A 24,833-nucleotide genomic window follows, 5' to 3' on the forward strand; every position below is an offset into this window, starting at 1 on the left:
TAATTAGTGGAGTAAAATTAATAGTAGGTCTGCAATCTGTTTCTGTGGGAATTTACATATATATGTTTTTCTCCTCAGGAGCATGCTCTGCTGGATGCTGTGCTGGGTTCTAGTATGATCACGTCTCTGCTAGCAATGGACTCGTGGTGCTTCCTTGCCCGGTAAGATGACTTTATTACAGGTCAAGCAGGATTTCCACAGATTCAGTTAGTTCTGTTGTTGTACATAATTCCTTGAGAGAGACTTTTGTAAGACAAAATTGTCCCAGAACTGGATTCTTTTCAGATATAGAGCATATTTTGAAAATTAAATGGCTTAGCCATTTTTACATTCATGCAAGTAAGGGGAACATTATTTAGTAATTGTTTTTTGGAATGGTTCTCTCAAGTAAATTGTGTCTGTGCCTATCAAGTTTAAATGTTAGAGGAAATGGCTTACTTTTATAATATATAATGTATAATATTTAGTCTGCCAAAGAGTAGGAAGTACGGACTCACAAGCTTCTGTCTCTCACGTTGCAGGTATGGGACAGCTGAACTGTGCGCTCATCACGTTGCTGTGATCGCCCACTTGGTAAGAACCACAGTGATGTTCATAATTTGGCACCGGTTTTAACCCTGGTTCTACTGGCAAACTTTTTAAGTGACCAAAAACGGGAATTTCTTTTTTTTTTTTTTTTTCAAATATAAATGGAGATTGTTTCAATTCTTCAAAGTGGGTTAATAATTAGCAAAAGCAGTACTATGAAAACATAAAACAATATGCCCAGTATTTCCAACATGTCCTGTATTGTTTTATTTAGAGTGTTACTGGTGTGGTCCCACATAGCAACTTTCGGAACGTTCTATATAGAATTCATTTGCTGAGTGGTGATTTTTTTCCCTAATTTAATTACATGCATTCCCCCTTTTATCTTAATTCAGATAAAGTCTTGGCCCAGTGACTGTTACCAGGTCTCTGCCTTGGGTGTTCTGCTGAGGCGTATGCTGTTCTTGATGGCTCCAGATCATCAGGCAAGTGTAGCGCCAGTATCGTCTGTCTTTAATAGAATCGGTGGCCTGTGTTAAAATATCCCCTTTCGATTCTTCAGAAATGACAAGAATCTGGGTTCTTGCTTGCTGTACTTGATATTGTACTTGTTTTTACTTTGTCATAGTGGATCCTAATTTGTGCAGGTATGCTCTTTAAAGCAAGAAAGGCACATACACCTTTCTAAGAGTGGTCTTATTGAGCAACAACAATGTCCTTTTTCTGACTAAGTATGAAAACAGCACATCCCCCAGATCTGCTGAAACTTCATGTCCTGTCATTATACCTGTGACTGGTGTTCATGAGTGTTCTCATGTCATAAGATACAAAGAGCAGTATCCTCTCCTGTTAGTGCTTCTCTATATACCTCGGAAAGGCTAAAGCTTTTTCTTCTACTTGCCAGGGCCATTGCTTTGAGCAGTTGAGAGAATAAGGTGCTTAATCATTCTGATAGGCGACAAGGGAGGTGGAAGTTCTTAGAAGGTTTTTATATGAAGAAGTTGGCTTTTATTTAAACAAAAGGTTTTACACAATTTTTTTTTTGTGTAATATTTGTCAAACAAACTAGTAGCGCATTTTGGTTTCTCAGCCTTCTTACAGATTATCAAATTGTCTTCTGGTGTATTTAGTTCATGTTAACTTTTGTTTGCAGGTAGAATTTGCTCATAAGTTCCTTCCAGAAGAGGTGGAGAATTTGCCTGTGTGGCAGCACGTATCCCTCAAGGCCCTGAATCCTGATCTCAGGAAGCGGGTGGCGTGTCAGCTCTGCGTGGCAGGGCTCATGCAGTGCAGGCGGTGGCTGAATAGCAGGCGTGCTTTGGGAGAGCTCCCACCAGTGGTAAAGGAAACTTGGTTCTCTTTGTAAAACATTTGTGAACTCTGGATTTCCAAACATAAAAACACTGTTGCTGTCACTTCAATTCTATTTTTCTGTGTGTTGCGCAGCTGTTTTCCATGCCTAACTGGCAAATACATGAGCAAGAAATCTCATTTTAATATTTTCTTCTAGTACACAGCACCATAGGACCCTCTACTCTGAGGGTCAGGATAGTGGAGATCTTGTGGATTACTAGTTATTCTAGTTGTTGTTTGCTCTGTGGGTGAGCAGATGTGTCTTTCTTTTGAATTTCTGATTTATACCATGTCATACAGTTACTTTTAAACTTTAAAGTTTTGGCTGGTTTTATGTGGCATCAAAACTGAAGCATGCTCGCTCGTCTCCTTGGTGAAGGAGAGGAGTGTGAGAAACCAGAGACTTCCATGTGAAGTGTCACCTGCCAGTGGAGCTAATGACTGCAGCACTGTGTGAAACTCACAGAAGTTACTGATGGTTTCCTCGCTTTGGAGCTGTATTGGCCAGTGGCCTGGTGGATTAGCTGTCCTGTACAGCTGACACAGCACATTGGGCTTCTTGCCATCTTGAGTCATTTTAGACATATAGCCTGTAGTTTTGGTTCGTTTTATGTGTAGGGTTTTTTTTTGGTGTGTCCTACTTATACATTTTTTCCTACTAGAACACTGCTCTGTCTGTCCTGCTGGCTGCCTTCAATTTTGCTGGTGACATTCTGGAGGCAGAACTTCAGGCATCCGTCTTGGGAGTGCTTGGTCAGTTCTGGACTTTTCTCCAGGCCAAGCAGGTAAGAGAATTTGCTGCTCCAATGGTGAAAGCACAATGTCTTTGAGAAGCTGGTGCTCTTTCATCATGTGTTTGTTACTAAGTTGTTTTACTTGGATGGGGCAATTGCTGTGAAGCAGAGTGTTAACTGTGCTGCCCATCTGCTGTCAGCTGGTTGATGTATTGGGCAGGCGCATGCTCTGGGAAGCAGAGTTTGAATTTTCCTGTGCCCAGGTGGCTAAGAAGGCCAACAGCATCCTGGCCTGTATCAGGAACAGCGTGGTGAGTAGGACTCAGGAGGTGATCATTCCCCTGGACTTGGCACTGGTGAGGCCCCCACCTCGAGTGCTGTGTCCAGTTTTGGGCCCCTTACTCTCTGGAGTGGGTCCAGAGAAGGGCAACAAAGCTGGTGAGGGGTCTGGAGAATAAGTCTTATGAGGAGAGGCTGAGGGAGCTGGCATTGTTCAGCCTAGAGAAAAGGAGGCTGAGGGGAGACCTTATCGCTCTCTACAACTGCCTGAAAGGAGGTTGTAGAGAAGTGGGGGTTGGTCTCTTCTCCCAAGTCACAGGCGACAGGACAAGAGGAAGTGGCCTCAAGTTGCACCAGGGGTAGTTTAGGTTGGATATTAGGAAAAATTTTTACACTGAAAGCGTTATTAAGGAAGTGGTTGAGGCACCATCCCTGGAAGTATTCAAAAGACGGGTTGACATAGTGTTAGTGACATGGTTTGGTGATGGTTTGTATCAGAGTTAGGTTGATAGTTGGACTAGATGATCTTAAAGGTCCCTTCCAATTGAGACAATTCTATGATTCTGTATATGGCTCCCTATTACTCCATCTGTTACTCAGTGTCGCATTCAGACTTGCTTAAGGAGAAGTCAGAAATACCTCATTCTGATTAATACCAATTACAAATTTGGCCTATTTTGAATGTTCATTAGAATATGAACGAAACCCATGGTGATTTAAGTATTATATAGCTCAGTACGTGAAAACCAGTAGAGCTAGTAAACTTCCTCCTGTATCTGAGAACAAGGGGGTAAGGCGGTTCCCTTGTGGCTGTATGCTGCTTCATGTCTGCAGCTGCAGTAAAGAAAAAAGGATTTTCATGGGTCATACTCCAGATGAAAAGTTTCAGAGTGGGGGTGGGGAAAAGCCAAGGATGTGCCCCTTCAGAGGTCTTTTCCAACCTCAGCTATTCTGTAACCACATTTGACAACTGAAGTGAAAAGAAATAGTTCAGATAACCCTTAGCTGCTTATATTAGTGAGTGGCGGAAAGGAGATGAGGGATAAGAAATATTCTTAATAAAAATCAAAGAAAAAGGTCTTGTAAACCATGACTACCTAGAAATTCTGATATGACTATTCTAATACTTTATCCTGTTGCTTATGGTGTGGGTTTTATGTCTGTGAAGTTAGGCTAAGAATTTTGGAATTAGTTTCTTTCTTAAGTAGCTTTTCCATAAGCTAAAATACAGTGTTACTAATATCTTTTGATCTGTTGAAGGTTTCAGAACAGCCAATTCTCCAGCAGACACTGTGTTTATTACTTCACCTTTTGGAATTTTTCATCCAAGGATTAGATGCTGAACTGATTACTCAGGTAAAAAAAAAAAAAAAAAAGACGAAAAACCAAAACCAAACAAACCAACCAATGCCCAAACCAACAGCAACAACAAAAAAACAACCCAAAACCAAAAAACAAGCAAGCAAACAAAAAAAACAACAAAAAAAAACCCAACCCAAAACCTTGTTATGAACAATTTACTTTGTGAAAACCAAGTTCTTTGGGATTTACTGAAATCTCAAATGAGTTATTTTATGGTCTGGCCTTCTCTTAACACATGGAGGTTCCTAATTTTATCTCTTCCTTGATTACTTTCCTGGTATTTAAGCCAAATATATGGCACTTTGGTTATCATTGCTTTTGAGAATCTCATTACTTTGTACAGATAATGGAGACGTATGGATGTGCTTACAGAGCACACTTATTTCTTTCTGAAGTGCACACTGCAGCTTTGTCCTAGCCAGTTTCGTTCAAGCTGTAGCAAACCTCCTTGTTTCCAGTCCAGTTTTTGAAAATCAATGTTCCCAGATTTGAAGATGAGAGAGAAGAGTTTTCACCTGCCATCTGTTTGATGGAGCTTCACTGGGGTTTGTTTTCTGCAGGTATTTGCACTGCAGTCTTCTCTTTTCCAGTTGGATCCCCCTGATCACGTTCGTCTAGCAATGGTAGATTTTCTCTCTTCTATGGGAAAGATGTTTATACCACAAGAAGCACAGGTAAATATAATTCTGGGCTTATTTAAATAATCTTCAGTCTTCTGATGAAAATATATGCTATTTATTTAAATATAAAGGATCAAGTTCATCATATACATACAGGATTGCCATGACACAATCATCTTGAACTTACTAATGGTCTACGGCAGTTTCATTTTTCACTGAGACATGCTGAGTGCATGTAAGATGTTTGGCTTGTTCATCTGCTTGTTGCTTCTCACCAGTTAGAAAGGACTGACATTTGAACCTCCAAGGAAAAAGAACAGAATGTCACCTCCCTTACGGTGTGTTTCTGCCATCCAGGACAGTAGTATTTTACAAACCTGTCCCTTGACCTTAGAGCAATTCTTTAGCAATGAATCGTGATGGTAAGATATGCACAACTCGCTCTTTGGAACTGATGGATGTTTGCTCCTCTTTCAGAGGCAAGTTGTACCCCGGTTGTCGTGTTTGTTTGCTTCTCTGCTGGCCGACCACACCTGGCTGATTCATCAACACGCACTGGAGGCATTCACGCATTTTGCAGAAGTAAGCGCAGCAGAACTCTGGATGCTTGTATTTGGCTCTGTTAACTTTTATTGTACAGATATTTTTCTGTCTTAAATGTTTGCTGCTCTTCGCTGACCAATTTGGATCTTAGTATTACAGATGCTACTGCACAGCAAAAGTAATGATGGCTAATGGAGTTGTAAGTGATGTTGGGTGCTGGAAGTGAAGGAAGATGGTTGCTTAGACTGGTTGCAGCAGGGAAGGGACTGTCATAGAAACGTTTTTTACATTGTCTATTTGTTTGTTAATATGACTGTACAAAATAACTATTACTCAACATTTTTGTCAGGAAACAAGCCATGAAGATGTTGTTCCTCAGTGCCTTAATTCTGAAGAAACTAAGAACAAAGTTGTTAGTTTTCTGGCTAAGGTATGTGTGTTGTTGAACCATTTTACTGCTTTCTTAGTTGACGTTGTACACGTCTGTTGTAAGCGCTACACAGCCTATGTCTACAATTGCATGGTGATTAAGTTTAAAACTTACAATTCTGTTAACTGGGATCTGGTTGAACTTTTCTACTTGCTTTAATCTGCAGAATTAACAGCTACCATTCCTATGCACGCTGCTCTTTCAGTACTTCCCAATTTTGATTTAAATGCTTTGCTTTTCCCTCCTTGAACAAATAAAAAAAGAAAAAGATTAAGTTGCACAGTTATTGTAAGCAGAGAAGTTACCTATTAAAAAGACAGGGATTTCCTTGTTTGTTTTGTGTGATTTCTTTTCCTATTTCTCTTGGATCAGTTTCTGAAAGCTACATGAATGTGTATGAAATATCTTAGTCCTTTTTGCATGTAAGAAAATTCTTTTAAGAGCAGACAGCTATTCATGCAGAACAGAGCCAATGGGAAAGAGGGGGTGGTTATCATGCTGTAACCTATAGGAGGCAGGGCTATCTGGATGCACGGTTTTTGACATGCACATAATTAGGAAAAGAACTGATAGCTGCCAGTGCTGCTACATCAAAGCTGTAGATAACTTCAATCTCCTGCTCAGAAGAGCGCATGAGGAAATTAGATTCACTTTGAACTGCATGTTAAGATCTCTCCCTCCCTCCCCTTTGTTCTGGTGTATAAATTGAGCCTCTGGAGGCTGGTAATGCTGCCTTGGTCTAGTTACTTCTCCCGTGGCTTTCTCCCTAGACAAGGCAAGTAGAAGAGACAACAGAAGCACGAATAGAACGCATGAAACAAGAAAGGATTACCTGCAGCACACAGTTCATGAAAAAGGATGGAGAACTGGAGTCAACAGGAGAGGTATGTGACTTCTTTAAACTATCTGGGCTCTGTTGTTGATTTCTGTCAGAAGTATCTAAAGAGGTTCTTCCTGCCCTTCGTGTTGTAAGAAAAAAGCTCACGTGCACTCCTGGCCCATAATATTGTATCTGAATGCTCTGTATTGCCTGCCAGCCGGCAAGAACTCTCACAGGGCAAGGAAGTCTCTTGCAGCTCTCCTCCATCTAAGGGTTTTCTTGCATTTGGATGAAGACTGATCACTTCTGTAGAGCATTATAAATGATGTCTCATGTTTACTTAAATCTGCAGCCTCTGGCAAAAAGAGCGTGTCACCCACCCTCTGAGGAGCAGTATAAGTCAGCAGTAGGCACCATGGAGGGGGCAGTGGAGGCCATGAAGCTGCTGCTCCAGAAAGGGTCACCCCCTGCTTGGCTTGCAGTGAAACTGGAGGCTCTACATACAGCTATAGCCATCCTCAGAGACAGTGTACGGTAAGGCTCTCAACAGTTTTAGAGACAATAAAACAGCTCGCTCAGCTCCCTGCTCTGAGGGAAGAGATACCTTTGTACCATGATTGCTGGAGAAGAAAAAACTGTGACACAGGGCAATGCTCTGCTGTACTGCTGGGTCTCGGTTAATGTGCCAAAATGAACTGAGATGTTGGCCTGTCTTTCATAATAACGGACTGGAAGGACTGATATATTTTAATGGACACTACTGTGCATCTGAACTGCCATTTTGTATATTGCCAGTGTATAGCTCGCTCTTCTAAGCTGCTGTATGGTGATAAATATTTCATTATCTTGTATTTTGAATACTAAGATGTTTGAATCTGTTGTAAAAGTAACAGTTACCTTTGTTCCTGTCACGTACAGGTGACCAGGCAGTAGGTGTTTTTATCTTAATTTTAAAATATATTCAAGAATAACAACTTAAGGCTCTATACTGTTCTCTGAACATACCTCTGCTGTTGGTTCCACTCCACGCTAGGGTCATCTTTTAAAAATAATCTTTATTAGTCACTGTTAAGAGCAGAAAGAATGCAGTGCTTAAGCAGTTCATGTTCAGTGGTCCTTCACTGCACGGTTCCTAGTACCTCTTGTGCCATTGACTGACAGAACTATATAAAAAGAAATAAATAAGTTGAGTAAAAACTGTATGTTCATCTTAAAATCATCTCTTAGCTAAAAAGTTAAGAGGAGCCATTTCTAAGGGCTTTACTTTTCTGGGGAAAAAAAAAAAAAAGGGCACATTAACCAAGGAACTCAGTGTGACTTTCATTTATTGTCATCAGTTTTTCAGAGCAGGGATGAGTTCTGGAACAATTGCTTACACCACTCTTGGCCTCCAGTAGCATGTCAGCACCAACACACCCTTCACGCTGTTCCTCTTTCCGGTAGCAGTGGCATGCACCGCAGCTGGGCGTATTGCTTGAGTGCAGGCCTCACCCCTGCAGTTTTTGGCACAGACTGGAAAGGAGCATCCACTGCAAGAGATCAGGCCCCATGGGATCTTGCTGGCTGCTGCAGCAAGCGCCTGCCTTCTGGCAAAAGCAGTGCTGAGGTACTTATCCATTGTACTGAGGGAGCAGATTGCCTCTGTCTCTTTCAGTCCCATTACCAGTTAGCATCATCTTCCCAGTTCAACTCCTCTTCTTCACCCCAGCCTGCAGCTTCAGCCTAGAATGATGTAAAATTATCAACAGTAAGGCACATGTACTGTATTTCTGTACTTAGCACAGCCACAGGGGCCAGGCAGTAGTCTGTGTGGCTTACAATGGCACAGCAGGACATTCAGCTAGAATGCCAAAAGCCCGGCATAAGACCAAAAATGAAGTGCCAGTTTTTGCGGTGTTCTGTCTTAAAGAACTTCTAACTACAAAAGGCAACACCTTAAAGACAACAGCAAACTAACAGGGAGAGTCTTATATTAAAGCAAGAACTGTTTGTACCAAACTCACTTTCCATTAAGAACAGGATGCTATGAACTGGATCATTTCTTTCCCCTTAGCAAACAGCCGCTGTCTTGCTCTGTTCTAATACTATGACTCTGATTTCACCCATCCACTGACACAGCTCTTCTACTCCACAGCACTCACTGACTCCTCAAAAAATGGGGCTGATACCACCACAACAGCGCTTCTTAAAAATCAAGTGTGCCATTTTTAAATGTCGTAAACAACTTCAGTTTACATCCAAGGCTCTTCTCCCCATGCTACCTGCTGCTCCTGTGGTAGCTCTCTTGAGGCTGAATTAGCAAAACAACTTGAAATCAACACCTATTCCCTAATGGAGTTACACGTTGAGGTGGCAGGGTTGGGAGTGCTACTTCCCCTCCTAGGAAACAGAGGCAGTCTCTGTGATGAGGCTAGAGGGATTTACTTGCTTACTTAAAAAGGCAGTTTCATAATCCTCCTTTTTCTCTGAAATAGAGAAATGTCTCAGCTATTCTTTCACAAAAACAAGCACCCAAAAAGCTTTATTCTGTAATCCAGAGGTTCTGGTTTCCTGGTCCTGTATTTACAACGCTATTAGGTTTTCCTAGAAGAGCCAGGAGCATCCTGGCAGACTCCTGAGCATCCTCTGTGCTTGAAAGCCCCTTCTGTTTGTGCATGGGGCCATTCAGCAGACAGGATCCAGCCTTGTTTTACCTGTCCGATAAATCAAGACTCTTCCTAATCTCCCTATCTTTGCATCTGGGATACAACAGCTCAAATTAAAAACTGGAGTTAAAACTCCTTAGTCAGTGCCTTTAGTAGTGTTTACAAGTTAAGACCATTCCCTCTCTGTTTTTTAACACAGCTCTCTTGCTGCTGTAGTAACGGCCCACTGAATTACCTGGTAAGATGCATCATTCAGAGCAGAGCACCTTGTATTCACAGGTGAAGACTCAACTGTACGGTCATACGCTGCTGACACTCCTCAGGTTACCCACCACCTGATTAAGGAGCCAGCTGGTGCTACAACAGCGCATTGTGCTACGTACAAGCTTTAAGACCTTCCCTCTCAAGTGTGCAGTCATTTAAACCCCACTGCCCATATAGCCTCTTACCTCAATAACATCAGCCGCTGCAAATTTGGATGAAAACAGCACATTCTGGGAGGCACCTTCTCTGCTGGATGCCACACCAGAGTGGCTGGGAACAACTGCTTCTGTCCTCGCTTCAGGTAAAATCAAGATAGCTGAAGAAGGTTTAATGTCTGGGATCATGTCAGCAAACCAGTCCAGCTCAGGGTCTTGTACGGGTTTCCTCTTCACTTTGATCGTGAATTCTTCTCCTAGGCCAGACTCTGATGAAGACTTCAACCTTTCCTGAAAGGTTGTTTTTGGCAGCACAGTTCCTCCTGGTTCTTCCTGGTGGTCCCACTCGTCATTGCTCCAGCTGTTCCCAGGGCACGACTTTGTGGGGGGACTCAGTCTGAGGCTTTTGAATTCTTTGCTGAGTTGATGGGTACCTGGCAGAGGCCTTGGTGTTTCAACCACATCAGTTTGTGTCACAGTGAGGCAGTTCCCTGAAGACCGTTCAGGACTAGGGCTGCTGGGCTCAAAGTCATCCCAAGGCTTCTCATCTACAGCACGTTCAGCAAAATAAGGTTCCACGCTGCCCCGCGGCTCTCGGGGCCGAATTTGAATGTTTACTGTTTTCTCAGTGTCTGTCTCCTCTGGCTCACTCCAGTCTGGCCACTCCTCTGCTGGCTTTTCGGAAGTAGTCAAAGAGCTCCTGCTGCTCCCTAGTGTATTAATACTCCCAGGAATTCCATTCAGGGGGCATGGAGTGTCTTGCTCACCTGTGGAAGACAAAGGTGTTGGATACTCCTTTCAAGAGAGCAACTGCAGAGACAGAGTTGTGCCTAAAACTCCTTGGCATTACAGGTAGCGCCTGCCATGGAAATAAGCCAGTAACACTGACTGGAAAGATGCTTCAGTGCTAAGCTCGTCTTGTATCGGAAAGCACGGCCGCCTTCCTGCTTGCAAAGGAGGGTTATTCATCTCAAAGCCATGGGGCAATAAAAGCTGACTGCTGATAAGCAGTAGGCGACTGAAAAAAGGCCACAGAAGTAAACTGAGCCAGTTCCTGAGGCCAGAGAATGAGCTGACCTATAAACCTACTGTATCTGCCAAGCTACGGGAAGGGTGAAAAAGCACAGCAGAGAACCTGCCATAAGGAAATGGAAATTCAAGGCTGGCCACCGAGCCACCAGTCTGTGTATCAGATTCCCAAATAATTATTCCCTAGGAATTCAAGGGTCACACTCTTGTTCCTTCACTGTTACGTTCCTGGGTTAACTGAAACTTTTAGATCAGCACATCGGGGAAATTAACATCTTTTCAAGCAACACTTCATTTGTAGAACATTTGATTTCTAAAAAGGAAGAGCTAGGGCTGAGATTTACCTGTCTTTAAAGCCAGAGGATTGTCTTGTTGCACAGAAAACTTCTTGACAGGTACATTTCCAGAGATGGGGAACACACTAGAATTGTTCTTCGAGGGCCAAGAGGTTTGATTTCTCTGATTGCTTCCGACATGGCTGGGGGAGTCTGCAGGGATAAAAGAAAAGAAAGGGCACCAAGTTCACAAGTGTTGTCAGTCTTAGCTGAAACTGCCCACAGCATTGGAATGTTCTTATTTCCAATGCTGACAAGCAATACTTGACTGAAGATTGGCGCAGCAATGCAACAGCTGCACCTCTTCAGCTGTAGATAACACAATACTCCTCTGTTCTGCCACCTGTAGCTCTTGCCAGTACAAAGTTTAGGCCACTGTAAATGGTCAGGTTTTGCTGATACGTTCTTTCAAGAAATACACAATGAACAAACTGATTATGATCAGATGCTTAAAAAATGCTGTCTGCCACCTGGCTGGATCCAAGATCCCAGCTTCTGTACTGCATGCCATCACAAATCCCCTGTTATCTGCCTCGTACAAAAGCATAGCACTGATAGTCACAACAATTCCAAGCATAAGCAAACTCACACGACTACACAAACCCTCTTTTAAGCTTGGGCATGAGCGAAGCAGCTACAGGAACAAGAGTCTCCACCCTGAAGGCTGTGCCAACGGCCTCCCTCGTATCACACCTGAGGTGAGGTGGCAGACAGTAAAGGCCACACTTTGAAGCAGCACAAGGCAGGTTTGGTTCACTGGGCCAGTGATAAAACCTTGGCAAGCACCTGGTTCCAGTTCATTTTTGTGAGCTGTGGTGGTGATTCACCAGCACCAGACTTGGCTGTGTGAGGCCCTGTAGCCACCATCCCAGAACAGCATGGCTTGGGCCAGTGCTGCATCTGCTTCCACATGGCTCACCTGTGGGCCCAGCACAAGGACTGCAATTAACATACAAAACTCACCCCTTCCCCGAAGTGCCCTTGATAAAAGGTACATCCTTTTAGGGGCTTAAGCAAAGAGCTTATTAAGCCTCACGTATTCAGCCTCTAGTACTTTTTTTTTGCAGGTCATCACTTACATTTGAGGACAAAGGTGGTTTGTTTTGCTGTTTGTCAATAGTTTAATTGGGTCTAATTTTAAATATATTCTGAAAAATAAACCTGGTTTTAGCATGCAATCCAAAGGTTTTTATTTACTATAGCCTACTAAAATAATGTAAAGCAAAATAATGCAATGAGCCATCCACAGATTTTAATAAAGGGTGGTAGCTGTCAGTACACACATAATCAGGAAAAAAACATTTATACTTAAACTAATCTCTATCACGCGTTTCATTTGATATCTATGTGTCTAAAGCAGAACAAATGCCGATTCTGCCCTCCAGTTATACACAGTCTTAATTTGAATATCCAGAAAAGCTTCCCCTTAGTACAGTTGGTTCCAAGTTATCTAGCAGGTGCAGGGACTACTTTCTTCATTTGTATTAGCTGAAAAGCCTCCTGAGAGCTGAGAAAATAGGGAAGTTCGTATTCCTTTTCCAATCTATGAACAGAAATTGGGGGAAGAGGATGAGATTTACTATTTTTAAAACCATGAAGGATAGAGGGAATATTAAACAACTATCTGGATAAATACAGAAGTCCTTTAGAAGGGCAGTATAGTTTTTCTGCCAAATGCACACACATTTAATCTCCTTTGCTTACAGAGATTCTTCAAATGAAGATATTTAAATTTTTTCTCCCCACATATTTCCTATATTTAGAATGCTTTTATGTAACTGCTCTTATGACATCAATTCTGTATCTGTAAACAACCAGCACCAAATTTAGAATTAATGTTTAACTGCAGATTAGCTTTTTTCAATTAACTTGTCATCAGCAAAAGATTAATCATCGAAGAAATTCTGTCTGTCGCTTGGACAGAACGGGCAAGAATCCCACGAGCACCCTGTCATTTACCTTCTGGGGAGAGATCAGCAGTTTTCATGAAACTTGGTGCAGAGCTTTTGAAAATCTTCGTTCTTTCTCCACCTACAACTACTTCAGGTCCAAGCAGGGAGACGAGAACTGCCAAGCTGTGCAGCGTTATCGCAACGATAGAGTCACTGGTATCTCGAAGGCCCAGCAATACCTACACCAAAGACATGATCGTGTTACCAAGAACAGATAAAATCTGCATTTTCACTTCTCTCCCCTTTAAATATTTGCAGCACATTTCACTTATACGATCTCCCACAACTCTCAGAAGATACCAGACATTATTGTGTAGCATAAAATTGGCCTTCCACTTCGTGTTACAAGCTAAAGGATCCCAGTGCCTGGTGAGCACTGGACCTTAACACCAAGGCACCCTGAGCTCAGACCAATCATCCCTCCATTCCTGACAGCTGCGGTGTGAAACAAACAGTCTCTTGTTGTGAGGCTGCCAGTCAAGGCCAATGGGTACCAGCAGAAGTGGAGCGTGTGACAGAGGGCATTGGGTTTAACAAAACCAGTACTCCAGATCAGGATGGGGTGTAAAGGTTAGGGCTTGCATGGAAAGGAGGTTGCAAACCATTTGTGGCCAGCACTGCAAGACCCTAACTTTAAGAACCAACACAACCAGTAGAAAACCCACATTCTAGGATATACCACGTATTGTTTTGCTGTCCTTAACCTGTGGCAATATGATGTTTTTCAACTCCTCCCGAGAGAACAGTTCTGCGTAGGCATGAATGTGAGACAGCAACACCATTCGAACGTGCTCCTCGTGAACCTCAAATAGCTTCAGCAGCACAGGAATGACGTGTGTCTGGAACAAGGCTGGTGACAGGAGGCAGCTGGTCTGGCTTTCTCCAATTTGCTCTAGGGAGGAGAGGTGAAGATGGGAAAAGGCCGCTTCAATAACGAGAGACAGCTCACCCAAAAGCTACTCACTGTGAAAACATCACAGCTGAGATCTACAGTGTCACCCCACTGCCAGGTCTGATTCTTTGTCAGCTGCCAACACAGCTTCCTTGGGATGTCAGGAGGGGAGGGAGGAGAGGCAGCAGTGCCAGTGTCCATTGCTCGATGGCAGTGGCTCTGAACACAGAAGGTCAAACAGTCACAGGTGTGGCTTGGCTGAAACACCAGTAGCTGTTTAGGAAAAACTGTAAGAGAGAGGAGGCAAAGAGCAGGGCCAAAGATAGCCAGGGATCCAGCAAGACGAGCTGAACAGCCCTTACAGAGGAAAGGAGAAGAGACTGAGCAACCTTCCAGGAGAATGAGTGCAGTGGCAGAATAAAAAAGGTCAGGGAGGGTAGGGGAAAGGGGAGAAGAGGGATATGCTGTGATCCATGAAGAAAACCTGTGGTGGGCAGTTGGGGTGATAAACCTGGGGGAAGAGCCCAGGCAATTCCCAATTCTCTTCCCAGCATCAGCAGAGCAGTGGAAAGTACTGTAAATGGGGAAGCACACAGCTGTCCTTTCCAGTTCTGTACGTTACAGTATTTGTTCTGGTTAAATAAACACCACTATTCCCTTGATTTAATGGAAAAACCACTCTGTATTCATTTCAAACTTGTCAGTAATAATTCTGAAGAGAGAAAGTATTTAAAGGTCACCTTTCTTTGGACCCAGCAGATGAGGAAGAAAACTCTTGACAGCTACAGGTTCTGCAAATACAAGCTGATTGAGTAGAAGTGGCACCAGCCGTGACGCTATCAGCTCCTCTGACAAGCCAGCCACCCTGTCCAGCAGGAATCTGCATTCCAGGAGAGAACAATTAGTATCAAGGCAGCCTCCCGTGCATTTACAACCGTTTCCCTTAATATCATTTTCCCCTCTTTTTGTGTCTGCCTCATCTCCTAGAGACAAAGTCCAATCGCAGCCTCTCGCTCTGTGTGCACACTAACCTAGAAGGACAAGGCTTTGCTCCTGCCTGAGGCAAAGATAACACAAAGCAGGAGCCAGAGACATGTCCTGTAAAACCCACAGCCAGATCACAGCCTGTCACGAGCACATCCAGCAGCACTGCTGCACCTGCAGCTGGCTCATTAAGGCTTCCCTCTCTGAGCAGCTGCCCACTGCTGTGGCATCAAACTGCCTCAGAGCTGGTATCTCCCATGAAGTGCTACAGCATTAAACCGCAGAAGACGACTGTCTTCTCGCCCCACAACCTGGTGCCTCGCAAGATTTTTCCTACTGCTTGAGAAAAGACTGTTCTACCCACCACACAAGGCAAGTTTCCCTTGCAAAAAGGGAATCCCATTTTGAAACCACTTCCATCCAAATGTATTTCAGAGGTGGCTAACAAAGTATGGCTTGGGTTTATTTAATTCACAGAGTTTGATTTTGTGCAACTGCTTCTCTTTGTAGGATTTTCATTTTTAAAACATCAGTAGGAGTTACTGCTTTTTTTTTAGGCTTGGAGGAGACTAAGAGCAATACTGCATATGCCGTGAAAGCCCCTCTGCCTGATAAAGGGGCAACACTCCCTTATCTTTAAGCAAAGTATTCATTCCCTCCCTCAGTAAACACTGTTCTCACAGAGATAGTGGGAACCACTCTGAATGCTCCTAAGATCCCCTTTCTCCTCATAGTTCCTCCACTTAGTCTCAAACTAGTGAAATCAAAATAGCATTGCAACTGATGGTGACCACAGAAGTATAAAACAGGCAGGAAAATAGCTCTGTAAGAACACCCAGGCTCTTTTACATGGAAAAAAGAAAGAAAAATTCAGCTTCTCCCTTTTTCAGGCCCAGATAATACCATCACTACACAGAAGCTTCCCTTACAGAAAACTTCTTGGGGACCACAACAATACAATTTCCTGCAGATGCTGCACTACTGCAGCCGAGACATCCATTACAGACAACAACTTCACCCAGACTGGGCTGGCACCACAAGATTAACTCACCCAACATGTCTTACTGAAAACTCCCTCGTTAGCAGTTTTTAAGATCTGCCTAAATGGAAAAAAATTTCAGCCTCAAGAGGTGCCTGGTGCTAGAATTCCCCTTTTTTGCAAAGTCACATCTAAAATAAAGCTACTTCGCAGAGTAAGGCAAGAGGAAGATCCTTTTTTTCCAGCACATTAAGAGAAGCTCTCTGATATTTTAGAGTACTTGGAAAGTGGACAAGCAGACAGCCTTTGTGTAAAGCAACAGGGCCCCGTGACAGCTCCGGTGAGGAACTGCTCACCAGAGCCTGAGCAGATGAGCTTTAAGGCAGCACTCCCTCCTCTACGGCAACGATACAGCACACGAATGGGCTTTTCAAGTGATTCCTGCTTAACCATGGTGCAGCGGGAGACAGGACAGCGCTGCTAAAGTGGGTGGAAGAGAACCTGAATAATTTAACTCCTGCTAATAACACCGGCATTATGCCCCACAAAGTGCATTAACTCCATTAGAACACGGACAATGGAAAAATTATTTCCTTTTCATATCCCTGTACTCCTGGAAAAGCTTCTGTTCTTGGCCCTGCAGGAGTTCAACCCAGCTGCCAGCAAGCAAATGGGATTCAGAAAAGCACACCTGAAGTCATGCGTGTCACTACAGTCCAGTTTCTGACTGATTCTCCAGTGACAGCAATTGGTCTGCAGCAGGTAAAACCACTGCTCTCTGTACGGCTGTGCACTGCGTCACTCCGGAGGCTGGTGAGTATCAGAATGATGCAGAGCCCAGCAGGTTCCGCTCCTCCCAAACATCAAACCATTCACAACAAACTGGGAAAGGAGGAAGTGAATAGTTTCCTGTTTGATGTGATCATTACTTTGGCTGGAGTATCCAAAATATTGCAGAGCAAACAATGTTCTGCCAAAGCAATCAAAATCTGGCACCTGAGGGACTACCGTTCTGGCCTTCCCAGGTCTCCCTCCCCTCAGTCCCTTTTGGCAGAGGTATTTCTGAAATAAGAAGCTTCCAGATTACAGTTCTTCACTTACTTGAAAAATTCAGTTTTTTCCTCCTCAGACTTCAGTGTTAAGGTTTTCAGAAAGTTCACAACTTCCAGAAAATCATTCCTAAGCACAAAAACATAGGCTGTCAAGCGTGATCCTCATTGATGCTTAAACCACCCACAAGTAAGAGACTGCAAATCCCCATCCTTCATTTAGCAGACAGAACTGGACGGAGGGACGCGAGACAAATGCCAGTGGATGGAGAATGCCGGCTTGGGGGTCTGACCTGTTGCCCAACGGCTGCACCTGCGCAGGGCTGCACTTGGTTAGCAATCTACAGGGAGACCTGCGCAACGCGGCATCAGCCACCTCTGACCACCTTCCTGGGGCAATGAACAGAAGGAAGTGCCACCCAGAGAAGCACCCAGGTGACAGCAGATGCAGGTCTTTCTGGATTATCTCGGAGCCTGCTTTGCTCCAGCAATATCGCTGATGTTTTTGTTTTCTAGAGCATTTCCCACCACCTCCCGTGAGCTTGGGGAGATCCAACTGACTGTGTGTGACTAAGGGACGCACTTCTGTCACCACTGCTAGTTCTGCACCTCATTTGGAAGGCTGATAATGATTTCTTAATTTAAGGAGTCTCTTTGTCAAAGAGGTAGGGATTAAGTCTGCACTTCCCATCTGATAAGTAACACCTTCAACAAATTAACGTTTGCAACAGAAACAAGCAGGATCAAGACATCCTGAGAGGGGCAGGATATTCCTTTCCTTACCTGAAGAACTCATGAGACAATAAGCTGGACAGTGGTGGACGACACTTTGGATCTGGATTCAGCAGCGTACAGTGCAAGGTTTGCTGAAAGCTGGAGAGAATGTCTGCTGAAACTGAAAGCCAGAGCACCTACAGTTAGATTTTTCACTCAACACTGAACAAGCTATGTTTAGGAGCCCTCCACCCTCCCAAAAAACCTTAGTTTTAGAAGCTCTATTTGATAGCAAAACTGCTCATATACATCCAAAAGGGAAGGTAACATTTCCATTTCTCTCCCTAACTTCTTGGCTATTGGGGCACCAAGGACTGCTACTGTCCTCCAAGAAACTTCCTGCCCCATCTCTGCTAGAAGGCAGCAGCTCTCGCTCTGCTGTGATACACAACATCCATGCACCCACCTCCATAACCCTTGATGAATCGCCTGGTAGGACAGAGACCAAGTGAAGCTCTGACTGCCACAGAGCAGATTTGGGAGTGCTCATGTTTCACAGGCTGGTGACCTCCAGCCATATCTGACCATGTTTAAATGCAGCAAGAGGGAGATGCAGGAGCAGCTGAAGCTTGTATTTTAACCTAGCCAACATGAAGAATGACAATGGCCATGGAACCTGCAGCACATGTCAGCTGCAACAGAAGGCAAATGGCTCAGTTGACACAGGCAAGAAAGAAGCTACAGAGGCCAGTCAACAGCAAAATAAACGTGTCATTCCTCACCCTGATCATTTAGGACTGACAGGAGGTTTTCGACCATTGTTCCAAACGCGTAGGCATCCCTCGCGTGCCCATAGCTGCTGGGCAGAATTTTGAAATCTGCAGACTGAAAAAGCCAAAAAACCCAAAAAGATCAGCAAAGCAGGAGTTTATGAAATACTTGATAGTTTCCATGAATCTCTATTCCTCCCCCACCAGATACGCTCTCAGATTCTTTTTATAGCACCGAAGCTCCACTAAGTATTCTACAAGTAGAATATTATGCTAAAAAAATCTCCACTGGGGAATTTATAGCCCACAGAGCAACTACACCACGATGAAACAACTCCCCCATGAATGCACCCAGCAATTGCAAGTCAACAACCTTCGGCATTTCTATGGAAACAGGTGTTAATTAGAGAGAAAGCAAGCGCTCCTTTAAGATAAGCAACTCATAGGATTAATAGCTGGGAGGTTACTAACGAGTGAGGAAAAAGGAAGGCTGTTGTATGTGAAAGTTACACAACTGTGTGACCACAGTGATCTGGGCAATCTCAGCAACTGCTCTGTAATTTTTGCAAAGCTTTGGTGATTTAGAACCATTAAAGCTGCAACACAAAATGTTTGAAAAAAATATTACGACAACCTGCTGTCCCACCACTCCTTATTCAGAATTTCACTTCCCTTTGCCCAACGCCGTACCCAAACCAGAGACGGGAGGGAAGCGGGGGAAAAAGGAAGAGGGTAAACCTCAGGTATTATCTAACAGCCACTTCCTCCCATTTGGGCATAAGGAAATAAAACATGTGAATGAAAACTATTTCCCAAACGTTGCACTTTTTTTATTTGTTGCCAGCAAGAAGTTCCTCCACCAAGCGATGTTACTCACCATCTCCTCGCAAGGGATGCACGACTGGTCTCGTACCGACTTGACATGACAGAGGAACTGGAAGAAGAGGGGAGACATGAGTTGCCTCCATCGCTTATGTGTGCCAAGCAGCAGGAGGTCTGCCCCTGCCATGCAGGGCAGGCTGTGCTTTGCTCTGCCCGGAGGGGAAGCGCAAATGGACCAGGTGTGAAGCACCAAGCTGACAGAAAGCAACTTCAGGGCATCACAGCCAACTCATCCCTTTAAGTCTTCAGTCCTATCGTCCCACATGATCCAACTGGACGGGGAAAGGACTTAATGAGCTTTAGCAGTCAGTTTTTACTGCCGTGCTCTTTGCATTGTTGTGCACTAGTTGTGTGTCTGCCTGATCCCTTCTGAAAGGTGATACACACCAGGGACACTCAGTCGTGAAGGATTTGTAGATCCTCTGGGAGAAAAGGCAATACACATTTACAGCACAGTGCCGGGCTGCAGCAATGACTCTGCACAGCATGCAGCACAAATCAAACCAGGAATTTTTCTGCTAGGATCAGTAACGAGCAATGAAGATGCCAGCAGCAAAAGCTACAGTCATTTAAATTATTTTTCTTATTGTTTCATTTCAACCTGGATCTTCCTGCTTCAAGCTAAAGCTTTTTTTCTTTTTAGTTCGTTTTTAACAGTCGAGAGGAGCAGATTTCTCACTCTCTTCAGTCTTAACCTACCCTCCAGCCAGCAGTCTCCCTTAGAAAAGTAGCTGCTTTTTGGCTAATGGGGAATTAGTTTCTGCTTGTGTAGACAAACACAGTTTGTCTTATAGTTTTATAGTTACAGTGTCCTTAGAGCAAAGATTCAGGTCAGAGCTGGAAGCGAGCCAACACAGTATTAAATACAAGTAACTGGAAGGACTTGGGCCCTCACATCCATAGGTGGCCACCTTCAGCAGGCCAGGAGCCCTGGCCTGGGCGTCAGAAGTCGCGCTTTGCTTGGCTCTTACCTCTGGGGTGGCTTCATTGAAGTTACAGACTGTTTCCATTCCTCCCAGCTTCCAGTGCCCATCCTCACTTACAAACACAGATGATAAACAGACATTGTTATGCGTTAGGTTTCCCTAAAACATAAAAAAAAATAGGATAATAGGCTTGGGGATAGATGAGGAAGGAAAATCTTAATCAGTGCTAATTAGGTGCTGCGACGTACTGAGGAAAAGCAGCCGAAAAGCAGCCAAAAAGCACACAATTCTACAGGTCCTTCAGGATTTTGAAGGTGACTGGCAGGTATTTGGCAGAAGGGCTGGGGTTTTAGAACAAAGCTCTAATTGTCACAGCCCTTGCAATGCAACTGTAAATCCAGAGAAGACATCCAACTATGAACACAAAGCCCGAAAGCTACACTCTGAGCTGGGATTAAACTGCAGTCCTGGGCAAACATACAGTGCCAAAACAGGGGAACGGTGACACCAATCTCTGACACGTGGCAACAGCTGTAAATAAATGCCAAGTCCGAGCAATCCATTTCCCTAAAGTAAGAAGCACTGCAAGGAGTTGTCAATTCATAAACTGGGAACTGCTCCCTTACTTCCAAAACCCACAGCATTTTCAATTACCCTTCCTCTTACAAAGCACCCAATGATTTTAGCAGTTTTCTGTCTTTTTGTGAAAAACCAGGAATGAGACAGTTATCCAGGCAAGCCCAGGTACAAGGCTCTCCTGTCATGTTTCATCTGGCTCCCCTCAAAGCCTGAGATCTGCTGCCGGTGGTACCTACCCTGTCATGGAGGAAGATGAGTGCCAGCAATACATCGTAGATCCCTGCGCAGATTTCTGCAGAAGAGAGCATCTCCAGGACCATCTCCAAAGGCTTCACACGTTCTGTAACCAGGTGGATCCCATTTGCTTCCACAGTACAAGAGAGGAAGCGCAGAAGGCATGGGTGGCGCAAGGTTTTCAGGTGCTTCCAGAAACAGAGACATTTGTTAAGTCTCATCCAAGGCATCTCTTTGGCTGCAGAGCTTAGCTTTGTCCTTCCAGCCACATTTTTTGCTTGCATTTAGATAGCCCAGCCCTGCTTCTCACCACGCACTCAGCACACTCACTCACTCATTGCAGAACCTTTTATAACACATCTACATAAAGTCTTACACAGAATACACACAGTATTCAGGCTAGGGTCCACCTAAAAAAAGACTCTCTGACTTAGATCTGCAGGGCAAGACCAGTACTCTGCAAAGTAATGCAGGTACTGCTATCCAAACACCACTTCCCACCACCGCTCACATTGTGGAGCACACCATGAGCTTCACAGCTGCTGACCCCCTTCTTCCCCCCTGCACGGCAGCTGTTTGCGGCCAGAGTCAACTTCGACCTTTTCTCCTGTCCTTACTCCCCACCTCATTCATGGATTCCCATCCCTCCAAGAAAAAAAGAGGGATAGCCCTCACAAGTCTGTCCCAGGCATGCTCTCTACAGTACCTTGGCAGCTTTATTAACCTTATCTTCATTCTCTCGCTTGTACACAAAGACCGAAGCAAGTTTGCCATCTTGTAGCACGGCCGGATAAATTGTGTGTCCAGTTGGCAGCGTGAACGGTGGCTCTTCTAGTGCGTAGCTCTTTAAAGCGCTGTTCTCCGAGCCCATCACTTGCAGAGTTTGGCTGTTGTAGAGGTTCCCTCTTGATGACAAACAGGCCTCCGGGTGAAGGAAGATTTTTTCAGACCGATTCAGTCCCGTGGGCACTGTCCAGTTCGCCTTCAGAGCATTTTCTGAAAAGCATGAGACAGCCATGATGAACCTCCTCCCACCAGCATCCTCTCCTTCAATTTAAGGACAAGAATAAAATACCCATCCATTATAAGGGAAACCGAGAGTCCACAAAAGCCTTCAGATCAACAGGAGAGCAGCTCTCTAGCTGTGGAGCAAGGGCTGCACTGGCACCTGTGCCAGCATCGCCACCAGACATCACCAGCTCAGCCACAGATGAATAGACAGTACGGCATCCACAACTAGTCCTTGACCTGGCTACCAAACCTAGAATCCACCAAAACCACGATCCACCAATATCCCCAGCCATGCAGACACCTACTCCAGAGGTTTAATTCAGACTAAGCCCAGTCAGCAGTTAGGAACTGTGACTGCCACCACTTTAGGGCACGAGAAGCCCCCCAGCCATCTTAAAAGCAGCCATTCCTCAATTCTCCAAGCCACAGAGGAATTCAGTGAAGCTACAGCCAGGTAACCTCCTCCAGCAGCATGCTTTCCCTCCCCATTACCTTCTCTCCATCTCACAAGCATTCCATCTGCCTGCCAACCCTTCCTTCCTTCCTTCCTTCCTCCCTCCCACAGCCTCTGCCAGGAAGAGGCTGACACAGATTTTTGTGCTGCTTCCTCACACACAAAACTGGTAAAACAAACACGCTGATTGCAGGGGCTCTTTCAGAAAACACTGACCGAGCATATGCTCTGTAATCAGGCTTGTGATCACAGGCTACGGGTGAGGCTCTGAATACCAGGCTGTATACAGAGGTTAGCAAACCATCTTCAGTACTGAGAAAAGGAGAGAGCAAAACCTCCGTTTTCAGGAAAAGTGAGGGAAACACATTGCCCACCCCCATACATTTTTTGCATCTGGAGAACCGCTTTAAGGCTGGGCATTTATCTGCATTCTCTGCTCTTTCCGGCTTTGCTTTGTTTGCTAGCTCTACTGTAAATATTTTTCAGTCAGATTTTGCACAGGACAGCTGAAAGTACCTAAACTGACCTAGTGGCTCACGTTTCCTCCAAATCCATACGGACGTATTCGTCGGTTACAAATTTGGCTTCAGGGATGCCCACAGTTCAGAAGCATCGTAACATCATTCGCATAACTGCCATCTAACTCGAGTGCTGCTGTACGACAACCAGCTCCAAACGAGCATCCCCCGCTCCAGGTAACCGCCTTTCAGGAGGAGCCCAGCAACTCTCGGTGGCAAACGCCGAGCGCCTTCAAGCAAGCAGTCTCGAACAACCAAGCGGCGGCAGCAGCCTGTGGAAACAGGAGCCACACTTTTCAGGAACACAGAAGCTTGGCAAAGCTATCGCTTGGTTTCTTTTCTTTTTCACAGCCACTGAAACTCCAGCAGGCAAAAGCATTCGCACAGGCGTACGCCCAGGTGTGGCTAAAGCCCATGGAGGAATTCTTCCGATGCTAAAATAAACTGACAGTCGCACTACACTGTGCAAGGACCACACACCACCACTCTTAATGTGGGTTAAGAGCATTACCCGCACTATAACCCTTTAATATCTTATTTTCAATTAACTGTAAACATGAACGTTAGATGTAACACATAGTGCACCTTGAGATGGAGCGGAGCTTCCCAGGGAAAGACAGAGGGACTGGTCGTTAAGAACAATTTGGGTTTGATTCTTAACCAAACCATAAACTGTGTTAGGGTTGGAATTTCAATTTAGCTTCTTTATGGAATGATAACACTGTGTACGAGGCATCTACCCGAAACACGTACGCTAAGCCCTGTCACTCCACAGCCGAGAGCGAGGCAGTTCCCAGCTTTCTGCTCACCCTGCCCACCACCTCCTGTGCCAGCAGAGCCTCCTGGACGCCGCTTGTTGGAGGCTTTGAACTGGCTGAGGTTTCCCAACAGGGCATCTACAAGCGTCCAGCGGGCACCTTGCGCAAGCAGCGCCACGGAGGCGGACAGGTGGGCGGTCAACAGGCAACAGCCTCCCTGGGAAAGGAAAGGGGATGTTGTTGCACCTCCCGAAGGACAGTTCAACCCTGGACACCGGGCGTGGGGAAAAGTGCATGCATTTCAACACGGAGGGCTTCCCGAGAAACCCCAGCGTGACACCGGCTGCCAGGAACAACGCTGCTGGCCCACAGCGCACTCAAAACAACTACAGGTATTTGGGTTTTTTTGGTTTGTTTGGTTGGGTTTTTTTGTTGTTGTTTGTTTGTTTGTTTTTTTTTTTCCCCGGAAAGCCAGCTTTTTGCCCTCACCGCATGCCCAACCTGCGAGTTACCGACCCCCGCAGGGAGGGAGGGCACCGTCATCATTCCCCGAGCCGGGCTGGGGCTGGCGGCACCTGCTCGGAGCGAGGCCTGAGGCACCGGCTCCAGCCCCAGCCGCCCACCGGCCCAGGCGGGGGCCGAGTGCCCGTGGGCCAGGGCAGGGCAGGCCAGGCCGGGCTCCGCCGAGGACGGGCGGGACACCGACACCGGGGACGACCGGCGGGCTGGGGAGCGGAGCCCTGGTAACCCCCATTCACTGTCTCCCCCCTCCCCTGCCAGCCCCCCATTAACGGCCTCCGCCATTAGCCCCTGCCACCTTTCACTACCCGCCTCCGCCATCAGCCCCTGCCACCGGCCCCTGTCACCGCCCGCCCCGGCCGCCCCCTCCCCACCTGCTCCCCGCCGCCCCGGTTGGGGGGTGCCGCCGCCTCGGCCCCACCGGCTGCTCGCTCCCTCGCAGCGCGGCCGCCGACTGGCGCTTCCGGCAGCAGCGGCACCGTCGAGTCGGGCGGGCGGAGCGCCGCCACTCTGCC

General features: G+C 45.4%; 2 protein-coding genes across 3 annotated transcripts in view; one reads left to right on the forward strand and one right to left on the reverse strand.

Annotated features, from left to right (window-relative positions):
• The window catches only part of FIRRM (FIGNL1 interacting regulator of recombination and mitosis), a 20,331-nt gene extending 12,461 nt beyond the window's left edge, over nt 1–7,870 (forward strand). The window contains exons 14-24 of one of the 2 annotated variants that reach the window (XM_074151531.1): nt 79–161; nt 522–573; nt 924–1,013; nt 1,682–1,867; nt 2,544–2,666; nt 4,155–4,250; nt 4,817–4,930; nt 5,354–5,458; nt 5,769–5,849; nt 6,620–6,733; nt 7,022–7,870. In XM_074151531.1, the coding sequence (XP_074007632.1) occupies nt 79–161; nt 522–573; nt 924–1,013; nt 1,682–1,867; nt 2,544–2,666; nt 4,155–4,250; nt 4,817–4,930; nt 5,354–5,458; nt 5,769–5,849; nt 6,620–6,733; nt 7,022–7,207 (1,230 nt within the window). In that variant the 3' untranslated portion in view covers nt 7,208–7,870. Of the gene's footprint in view, nt 1–78; nt 162–521; nt 574–923; nt 1,018–1,681; nt 1,868–2,543; nt 2,667–4,154; nt 4,251–4,816; nt 4,931–5,353; nt 5,459–5,768; nt 5,850–6,619; nt 6,734–7,021 lie in introns of both variants that reach the window. The other variant, XM_074151532.1, reaches the window with a different exon arrangement.
• SCYL3 (SCY1 like pseudokinase 3) lies at nt 7,715–24,768 on the reverse strand. The gene is made up of 14 exons (XM_074151533.1): nt 24,693–24,768; nt 21,765–22,054; nt 21,061–21,246; nt 20,291–20,404; nt 19,315–19,371; nt 18,450–18,552; nt 17,737–17,848; nt 17,006–17,083; nt 14,682–14,821; nt 13,754–13,941; nt 13,057–13,228; nt 11,107–11,250; nt 9,764–10,500; nt 7,715–8,391 (listed from the first exon to the last, which is right to left on the reverse strand). The coding sequence occupies exons 2-14, from the start codon at nt 21,927–21,929 to the stop codon at nt 8,329–8,331; spliced, it is 2,259 nt and encodes a 752-aa protein (XP_074007634.1). The 5' UTR covers nt 21,930–22,054; nt 24,693–24,768; the 3' UTR covers nt 7,715–8,328.
• Between the last annotated feature and the right edge of the window lie 65 nt (nt 24,769–24,833).

The sequence above is a fragment of the Numenius arquata genome, chromosome 8 (assembly GCF_964106895.1).
Source record: "Numenius arquata chromosome 8, bNumArq3.hap1.1, whole genome shotgun sequence".
NCBI classification, from domain to species: domain Eukaryota; kingdom Metazoa; phylum Chordata; class Aves; order Charadriiformes; family Scolopacidae; genus Numenius; species Numenius arquata.

Coding starts and splice junctions, on each gene's coding strand:
- SCYL3 (XM_074151533.1), bottom strand. CDS start 21,929: ATGGGCTCGGAGAACAGCGCTTTAAAGAGCTACGCACTAGAAGAGCCA. Junction 17,084..17,736: donor TTGTCTCATGAGTTCTTCAG/GTAAGGAAAGGA, acceptor TTTTGTGCTTAG/GAATGATTTTCTGGAAGTTG. Junction 13,229..13,753: donor AAAACATCATATTGCCACAG/GTTAAGGACAGC, acceptor TCTTTGGTGTAG/GTATTGCTGGGCCTTCGAGA.